We start from the raw sequence: 12,431 nt of genomic DNA, 5'->3' as shown, positions 1-12,431 counted from the left end.
CAGTGAATCTAGCCATGAAGTGTATGAGATTTGAACTTATAGGCTGCGGAAATAAAGGTATGTCTTACTATAATAATAATAATAACATCATAAATGATAATAATGATAATAGATGTTGATGATGATTGAGAAGGTTGTGATAATGGTGAGGAGGAGAAGGTGGAAAAGGATTTTCATATTGATGATGATGGTGGTAATAACAACAATAAATATAATATTAAGAAACGATGGCAATAACGATCACGATTAGGATGATGTTAGCCAAAGTTAAATGTTTATTTTTGTATCGTCTAACATAATTTCGTACGTGAATAGATGGATGCTATCTAACACAATCTTTCGCTTGCTAATTTATGCTTAGGTACGTCTTTATTATAAACTATTAGCGCAACGGAAAACAAAGGTCACTACATAAATTTTTTCTATTCAGAGAAATCGATCCTCCCGGAACTAATTAATTCGTACACATACAGATCGACGTCCGACAAAATGAGGTATGGCAACATAAATTTGCACCAGGACCAGTCTCCTATTACTAGCATTGGTTATCCGTCACTATATAGAACTGGAATTTCATACACATGGACAATGAATCAAAATGAAAATAAATATATCCAGCTTGTGTTTAGTCATGTATCATTTACAGAATTAGAGGTAAAAGTATTAATATATATTTTTTTGTTTGAAACTACACGTTATTGTCTGGACGAAAAACCATCTTGAGATCCACACGACAGGGGAAATTGACTGTTTTAATTTGCAAATAATGCCGAAAATTATTTACATTTAATCATTCAGTCATATTTCATATCTAGTTTAGATTTTTTTCTCCATGCGTTTGTTAAAAAATGACTATATGCTAATAATTTGTAAAACAATATATTTGAATAAGTATCACTTTACCTTATATCGTCTATAACATGTTTTCGTTAGTTGATCAAATTAATAGTATGGCACTTGTCTCCAATGTTGTTTGACCATCGCGTTTTTTCATATTTCATGTCTGATATAAAAAGTGCCAGTCATATGATGATTTCGCTGCGGGCTTCGTTTTGTGTAGGCTTTATTATATCATGTGATCAAATGAGTCATACTTATGTCGTCATAAAACAAAGATAATTAATAAAATAAAAACAAATAAAAGAAAAGATAATAAAAAAAAGCTATAGCCTTCCAGAGAATAAAAAAGCGAGCCTTGGTCTATATTAAACGATAACTCTGGTATAATCTGATACAAATGTATGGGGGTATAATAGAAATTGCTATGTAAAATTCGAGATTTGTAACACGACATTTAATTATCATTTTTGTTTGTACTGAAACAATGGTAACTCACGCATGGCAAACTGTCGTCCACTTCATAATTGTGGTGTACGGAAAAACGAGCGAACGGCATTTCCGAGATTCGGCGGAAGGCCGATTTAAACGGGTTATCAGTATGGGAAATTACTCGTTCGGGAAGACAGAATTGGGTGAATGGAAATGAAATCACTGGTTTTTGATAAAACACATGTACACACTCAACTCAATTTCGACATATGTATACGTCAAGGGAATGCACAGATCAGGTTCAAATTTGGTCATGGTTTGATGATTTGACAGAGTTAGGCCATTTAACTTAAAAAAGAGAAATTTTCAGTTTCCGTTCATTATCTCCCCAACAGTTGTACACATTCAACTCAAATTCAAAATATGAATATGCATTAGGAACGTGCAGGTCAAGTTCCAACACTTTTTCAAGAAAATCCGAAGTTAAGAGCGTTCCCTTGGTTGAAAGTTCAATATTCAACAAATCGCCGTTCAATTCGTCAGGGGGGAAAGTTCTGCCGAGTTTAATATAATTCTCTTTTTGTCAAGTTTAGAGCATTGGAAACCTAAAACAATCATACAAGGAACTACATTGCTCAATTTTGAATAAAAAATACAAATTAAATTATTTAGAAGACAAAAACATAAACAATACTTTCATTTAGCCGTTTAAATCGGCCTTCCCCTCGGAAATGCCGTTCGCTCGTTTTTCCGTACAGCACAATTTTGAATTGAGCGACAGTTGCCTGTCGTGTAAATGGCTCACAAGAAAAATAAGCAGTACCTAGGAAACCGAGCAAGTTTTCATATTTCAGATGGTATCAGAACCAAAGATAGCTGGTGCGTGTTACCAGGACAATCTTGTTCTTGGTAAAACTTTCATAAAAGAGGAAGGCTTGAAAATCGATCAGCAATTTAATAATGTCGTTTTTATGATTCAAAGCGATACTAGTTACTTATCGCTTACATTTACAACATGTTTGCCAACGTCAAGAGTAGTGTCCCGAGGAACAGGTTTCAGTGCATTGGTAAAGTTTTCAGGTAAAATCGACAATATAATACTGCTTGATGGTTGTGGGTCTGTATTTAAGGTAAAATTTGCTTGCAATTTGATTCTCTAAAATTTGTCATTTTCAGTTTCAGCTTTTGTGTGTTGTTTTAAGTCAGATGAGCGATTTGGCAATAAGTTTAATGGGAAAACACTATACTTGACTTTCTTTAATTGATGATAATTTTTATAAATCAAAGTATTTTATTTAAACTTGGATCACTTATTATTGGTTCCTATGATTATTGTGTGTAAATGGAAAATTGACAAAACCATCATCAACATTATATACATGTTTCCATGTTTCATTCTTATCATTTTACATATATACTTTCATAAAACTTTTTATGCTTTATTTCAATAAGTCGTATGTGTACATTATTTACAGATGCACCTTCGTGTTTCTCTTTCAATAATGATCTGTCAAATGAGGTAGTGCATACTTGCAGTTTACCAGCGATGGTCTTAATGTCTGGATCTCAACTGAACTTTCCATTTCCAATTTCGTCAGAGAGGTGGAGAATAAACGTTCGGAGGTTTTCTTTACGTCTTGAAATGATTTATTTTTATGTCAGATGCGATACAGGTATGGAGTTTTTGATGACAATTTAAAAAGAATTTTAAATTAGTAACTTGAAATGAATCTTTTTCCCTACACATTTTAAGCTTCTTCAACACGGTTAACATTACAAGTAAAGGAAAATGCAAATAATAATCTTGATTGACTGGTCCATATAAAAACTGATAAAAGGACTCGCAGTGCTTGTATATCTCGTAACACAGGGATTAGAAAATTACGCATAAATTGTGTAAAAGTAATGCAAAATTGTGCGAATCTAAATTAGAAACAAGGAAAACAACGTAAATCGTGGTAAAAGTAACTTAAAGGTACAGATAAAATGTATTTCAGAGTAAATGTGCATTTGTGACTAAGTCACTGACATTGATGTATCGCAGGTTATTTTACAAAGCGTGTCTGAATCACTTTCCTTTCAGTAATATATGACATTGGTAGTTCGGCAATGGCAATTTTAATTTTGAAATATGATTTTAACATATGAAAAGAGACGGTACCCGGCAATAAGGCTAACTTAATTATTTGCTATTTAGGTTCATTGTTAATGATCAAAGACCGTTTTTCACATGAAACTTCGTACTGTAATCTGCACACGGTACCCAAGTATCTGTATTCATACTCTGAGACACTGGACATTTACTTTACGGAAGGTCAAGACACAGACAGTTTTAAGCGTCTTTCAGCTAAAGAAGGATTTATTGCAGCCTATAGCGTACTTGCAGAGAATTCGTTAAGTCATTTGTTAGATTCTTATGGCACTAACTTTCAAGGTATTTTTTGTTATTCACGCTAAATGTTTATAAAACATACAACTTCCAAGACCTGAGCCATGCAAATGTTAAGTAAATGACATCACTATCTTACCTGTCACTGATTACTTTTTGAGTTGGCTAGTTTTCGCATGATGCGATGGTCTGTCTTTGATGTATCAGCTGTCATACATCAGTGCTATAACAGCTAGTTTGATATCTTAGTAATCCACGTGCATTAAAAATTGTGCACTATTTGGAATAAAACATGCCCTTGAAGTTACATAATTTTATGTTCATAAGTTACATAACAGAACAAAAAAGGGTCCATTGATTATAACATAAAACCGTGAGATGAAAAATTAAGACGTAGTTGCTTTAAGTACCGTAATTTTATTCTTATCATAAAAATGTTTGGGTATGCATAGAATATGACATATCTCATATAAATTCTTACTTATTTTTCAGCTGTTTACGAGCTGTATAGAAATGATATGAATATATATTGGGGTAAGATTTAACAGTTTTATAAACAATGATTTAAATGTGTTGAAACATGTAAAATAGTAGAGCTTTCAATATAATAAAAACATGATAAGAACATATAAGAATATCATTCAATAATTGTAAACATATTATTCAAAACAACGTTCAACGTATCTAAACAATATCAATCAAAATAAATTTCAAATTATTAACTTCTGTTAAACGGTTTTCTATTACATGCTTTTAACCGTTGAATTATTTTGTTTATACAAAATGTACATTAAATTTCTGAAGCCCAAAATACTAGTAGACTAAATATTGATTTACCTAGAGAATAAATATTGTTAATCCAGCTAATTATTTTCCTTGACTGTTGCTTATTTTACATTTAGCATGAATTAACTCTTTATATCTGAATTGTATATGCAAGACTCGGATTGGCAGAAGGCAGCACTCCTGACCTACAAAGGTAGGTTATAAGTACAACAAAACAGTACAATAATTTAATGCGCAAATCAGTACGTTTGAATTTCAATAAATGTTAATATGCAAAAACAGCTAGATTGTGCTGGTTTATCCATCATCATTTCAGTTTTTTGGCAAATCGACAGGTGTCGACGTGTATCAAATTTTGATACGCTAAACCAAAAGCATGCAATCATCGTAAGCTATAAAGTATACACAACGGTTTAGTATATCGTTAAAGCTTTGATAATATGTAATATTCCGACAATTTAAATTCCTGTCTTGATTGTACGTTTTATCTTGTCACACATTGAAGGATGTTCGAAGATGTTCGGAAAATGTTACAGTATATTTTATCGCTATAATACTACGTGGACCGCTGCGGGAGACGAATGCTGGATAAGAAAGCACAGGCTCGTGTCTATTCATTATGCTAAGGAGCAACAACTTATCAAAGCCATGTTGAGGAACTTCAGATATACCGATTTAGGTGTTTATAATATTGAAACAGCGTTCCCCAAGATACATACAACTTATACAGTTGATCCGGTCTTCTACGCACATATAGGCAAGTTTCTTTATACATATTAATTTTACTTAGCTATGAAAATGACATACCGGTCTTTTATTCATAGATACGAATATATATACATGTATATATTATTAACTTCAAGTTTTTCTTGACAAAATAAGCTGTGTAAAACTTTTATACGTTAAAAGTGATTTCAAATTTGTAGAACTTGATTATTTAGCAAGTTATCTAAGAATTTATGATAAACTTCAGAAAATAGTAACATGCTATTCCAGATTGAAAAAGCAATATAAAATCAAATAATTTCAGACTGAAAAAAAACAATGTAATATAAAACTTTATTAAGTAATTGATAATTAATGATTAATTGATTTACCATTCCCGTACTGTTCTAGGCTGAAGAGTCAGTAATTTTTATATGACAGGTTTGACTCGGGTACAGGATCCTTTGGGTTGGAATTTTCATGTATGGGAAGACGGGTCACCTTTAACATTTACTGATTGGTATGTATAAATGAATGCTGATGAATACAACATTTTAAGAAATGCTTTTTTACGTTTTGATATCAGATTAACAGCAAAACCTTAAAAAATGAAAATATAGGAAACGGTTTGATACTATGATTTTTTTTAAAGATTCATTATTACATTAGAAATAGATAAAAACACATACCAATCTTTGTCCTTTTATGTATTCTAATTAATATGCAAGAAGTTCTGTTATATTTCAATGTATTATACAATCGTTTTAAGGTTTATTTATTTTAGAGCGAATGGGAGGGACTTACATTTCATTGCCTATCTGTGCCAGACAAAACTGAATATATTATTTAACATTTCAATCCCTTTGCCTCTAAGTTTCTCCTTAAGGACACACACGAAAGTCAAAGGGTTCTTTCGTCATCAGACAAACACTATAAAGTGCTCGTGCCTTTTGTAGACAAATGTTTCTCCGCTGGCTAGATATTACAAATGTTTCTCCGCTGGCTAGTAAAATATACGATAAGTGTTTCTACAGGTGAAAAATTTTAGTCCGAAACAAAATTTGACAACTACTCGCAACGAAGTTTATATTTTGTACCGTTTAATAGCAGAACTAGACCGTAAAACACTGCTGTGAAATAACCGTCTATCATAAAGTCTTCTATTTCTTAGATTGCGCACCAGCATATCTAATGAATTTTGAATACGTGCTTATTCCTGAATTCCTGATTACGCATCGTCTTATGACCTTTAGCCGCATATTTTAAGTTCACCTTTTTAAAGTTTGTCTGTCATAGGCAGGCTTTTTAACCTCTGATGCCCTTTAAAATTTTCTTTTTATTTATAATTTCCCGGTCAAGGCACACGAAGTGCTTAAATCGGGAACAAATACCGCTTTTTACATGGAATAGTACAGACGTGTGACGCCGAAGATATCGTGTTTACCGCCAAATGGACATTGCTGTTTATGTTTCCGTGTCCGAAATTTTTACCATTTTATGTGTAAATATTGAGTTCTGCTTAATCGCTGATCAAGCTCAATCAAACCAAGCCTGTTGATTTTTTCAATGATAATCGGCGTATTTGCGAACACTTGTGCTTGTTAAAGATGTGTTGATTATATTGATTAGACCAGCCTTCTGTTTTGGTAAAAATGTCAGCAGGGTTGCATGGATTATTTTCTTGCATTCCGTTGCTGTTTAACAAGCAGCTCATTTGTCTAAACATGGTCGTACCTTCGTACGTTAAAAACTTGGTCTTTTGTCCTATTTAAAACATCTTCAATTTCTTGGACAGCTTTACTTGTATTGTCTTTGGTTTAGGGAAACGACAAATAATCACTTCCCCGAAGTTCTAGATGATTGATTTTGTTTACTTCCAGGTACTGTTATATTAGCTAATTCACAACCTCTTGAGTGAATTTACCTTTTATCTTTGGTCAGATTTTATAGGAAAGGGCGATAGCTTGATGATTTTTTATCTTTTACATGTTGCTTATATCATCATCGATTCGTTACGCTGTCAGCGGAGAATCAATAATTATCAGGTTTACTGAAATAGAAAAATAAATTCCCTAAAGAACGCCCAAATCGTCAAAATTGAAAATGTTGAAGGCTCGATTGGACTGTTCATAAATGCGAGCACCGCCCACGCCTTATTCGCCATAGTTGTCATCATTCATGCGGGTTAATGGCATGCTTAGTGTTTTTCTTTTTATATTGCTTGCTGCCTAGACTTTGTTTCTATTTCTCCGTGTTTTTATTTATTGCCTGACCTTTGATTACAGATAAAGCAGATCTTCTAAGTCCTCCCTACAGTATGATTTGTTTTTATTTGCAACATGATTAGGTACCGGTATCTTAGTGCAGCTTTGACAATAGCAGACTCGAACATGTTTATAAAAATTGCGGTAGTCGCTTCCTTTCAGTTTTTGACATACCGCTCTTTTGCTGAGTATGTCTTCTGTGAATTAATCGGGGTCTTTTTGTGTATGAACTTTAGAAATCGTCTTGATAATTGGTCAGGATTGAAGTACATTGTTGTTTCATCCAATTAGTTTGCGATCTCTGTATTCATGTTTATCCATAATCCTAACCACAAATTTGAGAAAACTACTGAGTTAACTTAAATATTGTTGAAGCATTGTGTTTAGATTTGTCATTTGGGTAGTAAAGGTAACAGCTTTAAACTTATTTCTGTCATTGTGAGGTGATTACTTTGATCATTTGGTCCAGAAGGCACTACATACTTTTTTGACAGTGAAATATTATTTTTTAACAATATGCGGTTGAAATTCGCAAGTATTGTTGTGACATTGAATATCTTACACTGAACATAAAATCGTTATGGGACAGTATGTTTTGTGAAATGTGAAGAAATGTAGAGTTTTGCGGTTAGGATATTGTTTACGTCAGCTAAATAGTATTACAATCTGACAACTTGTATTCTCTTTCAAAAAATCTTGCTCAGCACTTAAATATATTTCAGGAATCGATACCGCGCTTATGCGGATGCAAATTGCACAAGGATGAGTTTTCATGCTGCACACAAGAACAACACCTGGGAAGCTGTGGATTGCAATAATATATTTGCTAACTTTTTTATATGCGAAGAGCCTTTAACAGACGACCTATTAAGTAAGTCCTTTAAACTGGTGTATATTTGAACGCAACGTTGGCGATAATTTACCATTTTCATAGATGTAAAGCTTTTAAATGCAATTCCTTGACAAACTAGATAAAATAAAGATGATACACTTTTATTACACAAGGAACACGACCTCATAGTTAAAATATAGTTATTGCAATGTCCTATAACATTTTTTCAAATTAATAATTTTGATATTTTTGTTGCTTGTAAAATACTTTGATGTGCATTTTCATGATCCAGCCGGTAAAAATCGTTCAATGTCACTACTTTACAGCTTTGTCGGATTCATTTAAGCCGCATCTGTACAATGGAACTTTGAATTATACAGAGCATGGAATAGCGTGCCAGCGCTGGGACAGTAATTTTCCACATACACATAAATATACACATGAATATAATAGGTATGGTAATTATTTTCCCAATGGAGAATCAATGCTTCAGGAAAACTACTGCCGTGACCCAGACGTTAACGGGTATATATGGTGTTACACAGTGGATCCTTCAAAACGCTGGCAGAAATGTCCTCAACCAACTAAAGGTAATTTGTTTAAATCACGATATTTATTCTTCTACTCTTTGCACCAACTTTGTATTGTTGTGTGGTTGTAGCATTCAGTATTCTTGAATACTGTATAATTACCCTTAGGATATGTTGCCAGCTTTTAACGTCTGGTCTGCCTTTGATATGCAGTCTTCATAACCTCTAAATGTCTATCAAATTTTATTTATATTTAGCTCCACCTTTTTCTTTAAAACTGCGGAGTTATTGTCATATCCTCGTCGGCGTTGGTGTCCGCATCTTTCTAACCTTTTTGGTTAAGTTTTTCTTTATGGCCATGCAAATGCTAATAAAGCTTTTCATGGAAACTTAATTATAGATGTGTACGTACCTTGATGAGTTTTACCCGCCAGACCAATTGTTTGGTCAAAAGGTTAAAGGGATCTGCAAAAACATAGCGTGAAACTTCCCATCAAATCAAACTGCATTGACTATGAAACTTGAAATATACGTACCGCAACAAATTTCAAGTCATATAGTCAAATAGCATAGTCACTGGGACCTGTAATAACAAGACAGTAAACTTATCATCTAAACAAAGTGAACTGACTATGAAACCCGAACATTGCATATATATGTATATGAACCTTGGTGCGTTCTACCTGTCGTACCAATTTTCAAGTTAATAGCATATATTTAAGTTATTAGAGAAATAATGACAACATTTTAATACTATGAAATCAAAGTACATTAAGAAACTTCAAACTGTGTATTTAGATGCACCTTGATGAGTTCTACCTGTCATGCTCATTCTAGTTAAAAGATCAAAGGTCAATGTCAAACTGATTTTTGTTAACTTTTCGGATAAAGTTTTTGTTTATGATCAATCACTGATTTTATCTTGATATGTGAATGCATCTTAATTAGTTTTGTTTGCTATTGAAAATGTTAAGGTATATATGACCTATACTTCAAATGATTTTTTTTTAATTTAGAAGATGTGGAGTTAACTGTCCTGTACTAGAAAAAATACTAGTACACATGCATTCTTTTAACTTTAGTACCATACAATTTTTAAATAGAATGGCAAGAAAGCAGCAGTATGTTCAAACTTTTTGTTCAATACCGTTTTAAGCGTTTTCCTTATGGCTTAAATGTTTTATTTTATCCAAAGAAAATTAACGTTTACTTGGACTTTTTTTACATAATTTGTGAAAAATGCAAAAAATTCGTTTGAACCCATAAATTCTTATTCTATATATTTAGTGATCGATAATTTAATTTCGCATGAATATACTGGACGATTGAGCACCACCTCTTCTGGTAGAACGTGTCAGCGTTGGGATAGTCAAGTCCCACACCCGCATAAATTCGGAGATTCAAATTCGTCTTTCCCGGATGGAACCGTGAAGGACGCAGAGAATTATTGTAGGGATCCTGAGTTGAGTGGCACACTTTTCTGCTACACGACAGATCAAGACAAAGCAGTGGAGACTTGTGACTATAAAGGTAACGTTATTTAAGCAAAAACAAGTCCTGTCCTTACATACCAGGATAGTTTAAACTTCGTTTCACAGAAATAATCAAAACGTCATAGAAAAAATGTGACCAGTTTTGTTGAACATGGCACGGTGTTCACGTTTCTCTTTTCTTAAAACTGTCTTAATAAGACATTTCTTGAAATTGACATTTAACTTTTATTGAATTTGCAAATTGAGAATCTCAAAATAAGCCAAGAAATATAGGAATTAAAAATGATAAAGATGTTTTTTGGTGATGCAATTTAGATAAAAATTAGTTGTGTCAATTACGTCTATATTGTCTTATATCTTCTTTAGACACCAAAACAGATCGTTGCTTTGTGACATTGTTGCCATATACAGGGCAATGGAACCAAACACGTTCTGGCAAACCGTGTAACCACTGGAATATAGTTTTCCAAAGAAATCCTGGGCAAAATCCACTTTTTCCGGATGGGTCACTTGACAAAGCTGTTAATTACTGCAGGGACCCGTATAATGAAGGATACCTTTGGTGTTTTACATCAGAATCAACTGCCAAATCTGAACCATGCTTCTTTGATCGTAAGTTGACCATCGCACACTAATGTCTTCCATTAAAATGACCAATAGTACGCTTGCCTCGTTTTCTCTTATATGTTAAGATCGGATCAAGATAAGGATCAAAATTAAAAACTCTCCACTGTTTATCCTCATAAATTTCATATTCAAATATAACTTAATAAAAGTGTACTTGAAGGTAGGAACCCCCCTATGGGCATTAAACAGAACTGACAAAATGGCAACCTAGGACACTTATATGGACATCTGTATGCAAGATTTAAACAGAATTTACGGTACGTTTTACGAGTTAAGGGCACTTTTCTAATATAGCTTGGTTGTTAGAATGGCATTTTTTCAGAAATGAGGAAACTTTCTTCTTATGAAAATAGTTTCATGCTAATGATTGTTCAGAAAGAAATGATAAAAATTATACCCTAGTGCACCTAATTTTTAACACTTGTTTGACAATTTTCCTACCTAGAGAGAGAACCTAATTCAAATACCCCTAATTGTTTGCAGAAACGAGGACATTTTTTCCTTTTTTGAAAAAAAACAACAAAACAACAAAACTATAAAAATTGATACTGTGAAATATTAAATACTTTACCCTGTAGTTTTAATTTTATTTGACTTTGAAAACATCAGTTACCATATTGGTATTGAATTTAGCATTAATTAGCCAAAAAACAACAGATACCAATAATAATTATATAATTAAAATCAAACACGTTTTTCTTTCTAAAAGGGAGCTGAGAGTTACATAAATAATGTTAAAAGAAAGAGAAAAGAACCAAAGTTAACCCTTCTGGGGTTTGAACTAACAATCCTTAGTTTTAATGCAGTTGATAGCCATTCTGGCCTTTTGAATACTTTTCAAAGTAGTGATACCATAAATTATTATTACTTTACATTACTTTACATAATATGAGCATTTAACAGTTGATCCAAATATTGGTATTGATCTTAAAGTTGAGCCTCATTTTGATGCGATTATTCTTTTATTGGCATTTATTGTCCTTAAGTTTATCATAAAAAGGGTTGTTTCTTCACAAATCAACAATTTATTACACTTTGTCTATGTATCATTTTATTTTAGTCTAATAGGATTAAGTCTAGTTAATGAAAATCAATAAAAGTTAAATCAGCATCATTTGATCATAATCCATATTTTGTAAAAGTAAACAAGGAACCAGAAAAACATAACATCATCATAATATAAGATATCTGACGTTTATCGATTTGAAAAATTGTTTCAATATGCCGATTAATCCTATAATTCTTGATTATTTTATATAGATATAAATATGTTCGTACATATTTCTATGTCAATTTCATTGTTTTATTTTTTTGATGCAGATAAATATACAGCTGTTGTTGATAGTATTAAAACTTCTGCGGAAGATTTCTTCCATTGCTCAAATGGTGATAAAATTTCATTGAAATATTTGTGCGATGGTATGCAAGACTGTGTGGATTTTTCTGACGAAAAAAGTTGTTTAGGAACAGGTTAAGTAGATGCTAGACCTAGTCGAATATATGTACCTTTGATTTTATAACATATAATTTATATAT

The 12,431-nt window shown here is 32.5% G+C and overlaps 1 protein-coding gene across 1 annotated transcript; it reads left to right on the top strand.

The window, feature by feature from the left end:
• Positions 1-5,594: 5,594 nt before the first annotated feature.
• Positions 5,595-11,353, top strand: LOC132726312 (plasminogen-like). Its single transcript, XM_060711620.1, has 5 exons — positions 5,595-5,669; positions 8,136-8,284; positions 8,572-8,835; positions 10,063-10,305; positions 10,635-11,353. Exons 2-5 carry the CDS (start codon positions 8,176-8,178, stop codon positions 10,901-10,903), a joined length of 885 nt encoding a protein of 294 aa, XP_060567603.1. The 5' UTR covers positions 5,595-5,669; positions 8,136-8,175; the 3' UTR covers positions 10,904-11,353.
• The last annotated feature ends 1,078 nt before the right edge of the window (positions 11,354-12,431 follow it).

This window comes from Ruditapes philippinarum, unplaced genomic scaffold (genome assembly GCF_026571515.1).
Source record: "Ruditapes philippinarum isolate M1 unplaced genomic scaffold, ASM2657151v2 ctg986_1_1_1_1, whole genome shotgun sequence".
Taxonomy (NCBI): Eukaryota; Metazoa; Mollusca; class Bivalvia; order Venerida; family Veneridae; genus Ruditapes; species Ruditapes philippinarum.
Note: the sequence above shows the minus strand (reverse complement) of the source record. Positions and strands in the feature narration are given on the sequence as shown.

Coding starts and splice junctions, on each gene's coding strand:
- LOC132726312 (XM_060711620.1), top strand. CDS start 8,176: ATGAGTTTTCATGCTGCACACAAGAACAACACCTGGGAAGCTGTGGAT. Junction 8,285..8,571: donor TTTAACAGACGACCTATTAA/GTAAGTCCTTTA, acceptor ACTACTTTACAG/CTTTGTCGGATTCATTTAAG. Junction 8,836..10,062: donor ATGTCCTCAACCAACTAAAG/GTAATTTGTTTA, acceptor CTATATATTTAG/TGATCGATAATTTAATTTCG.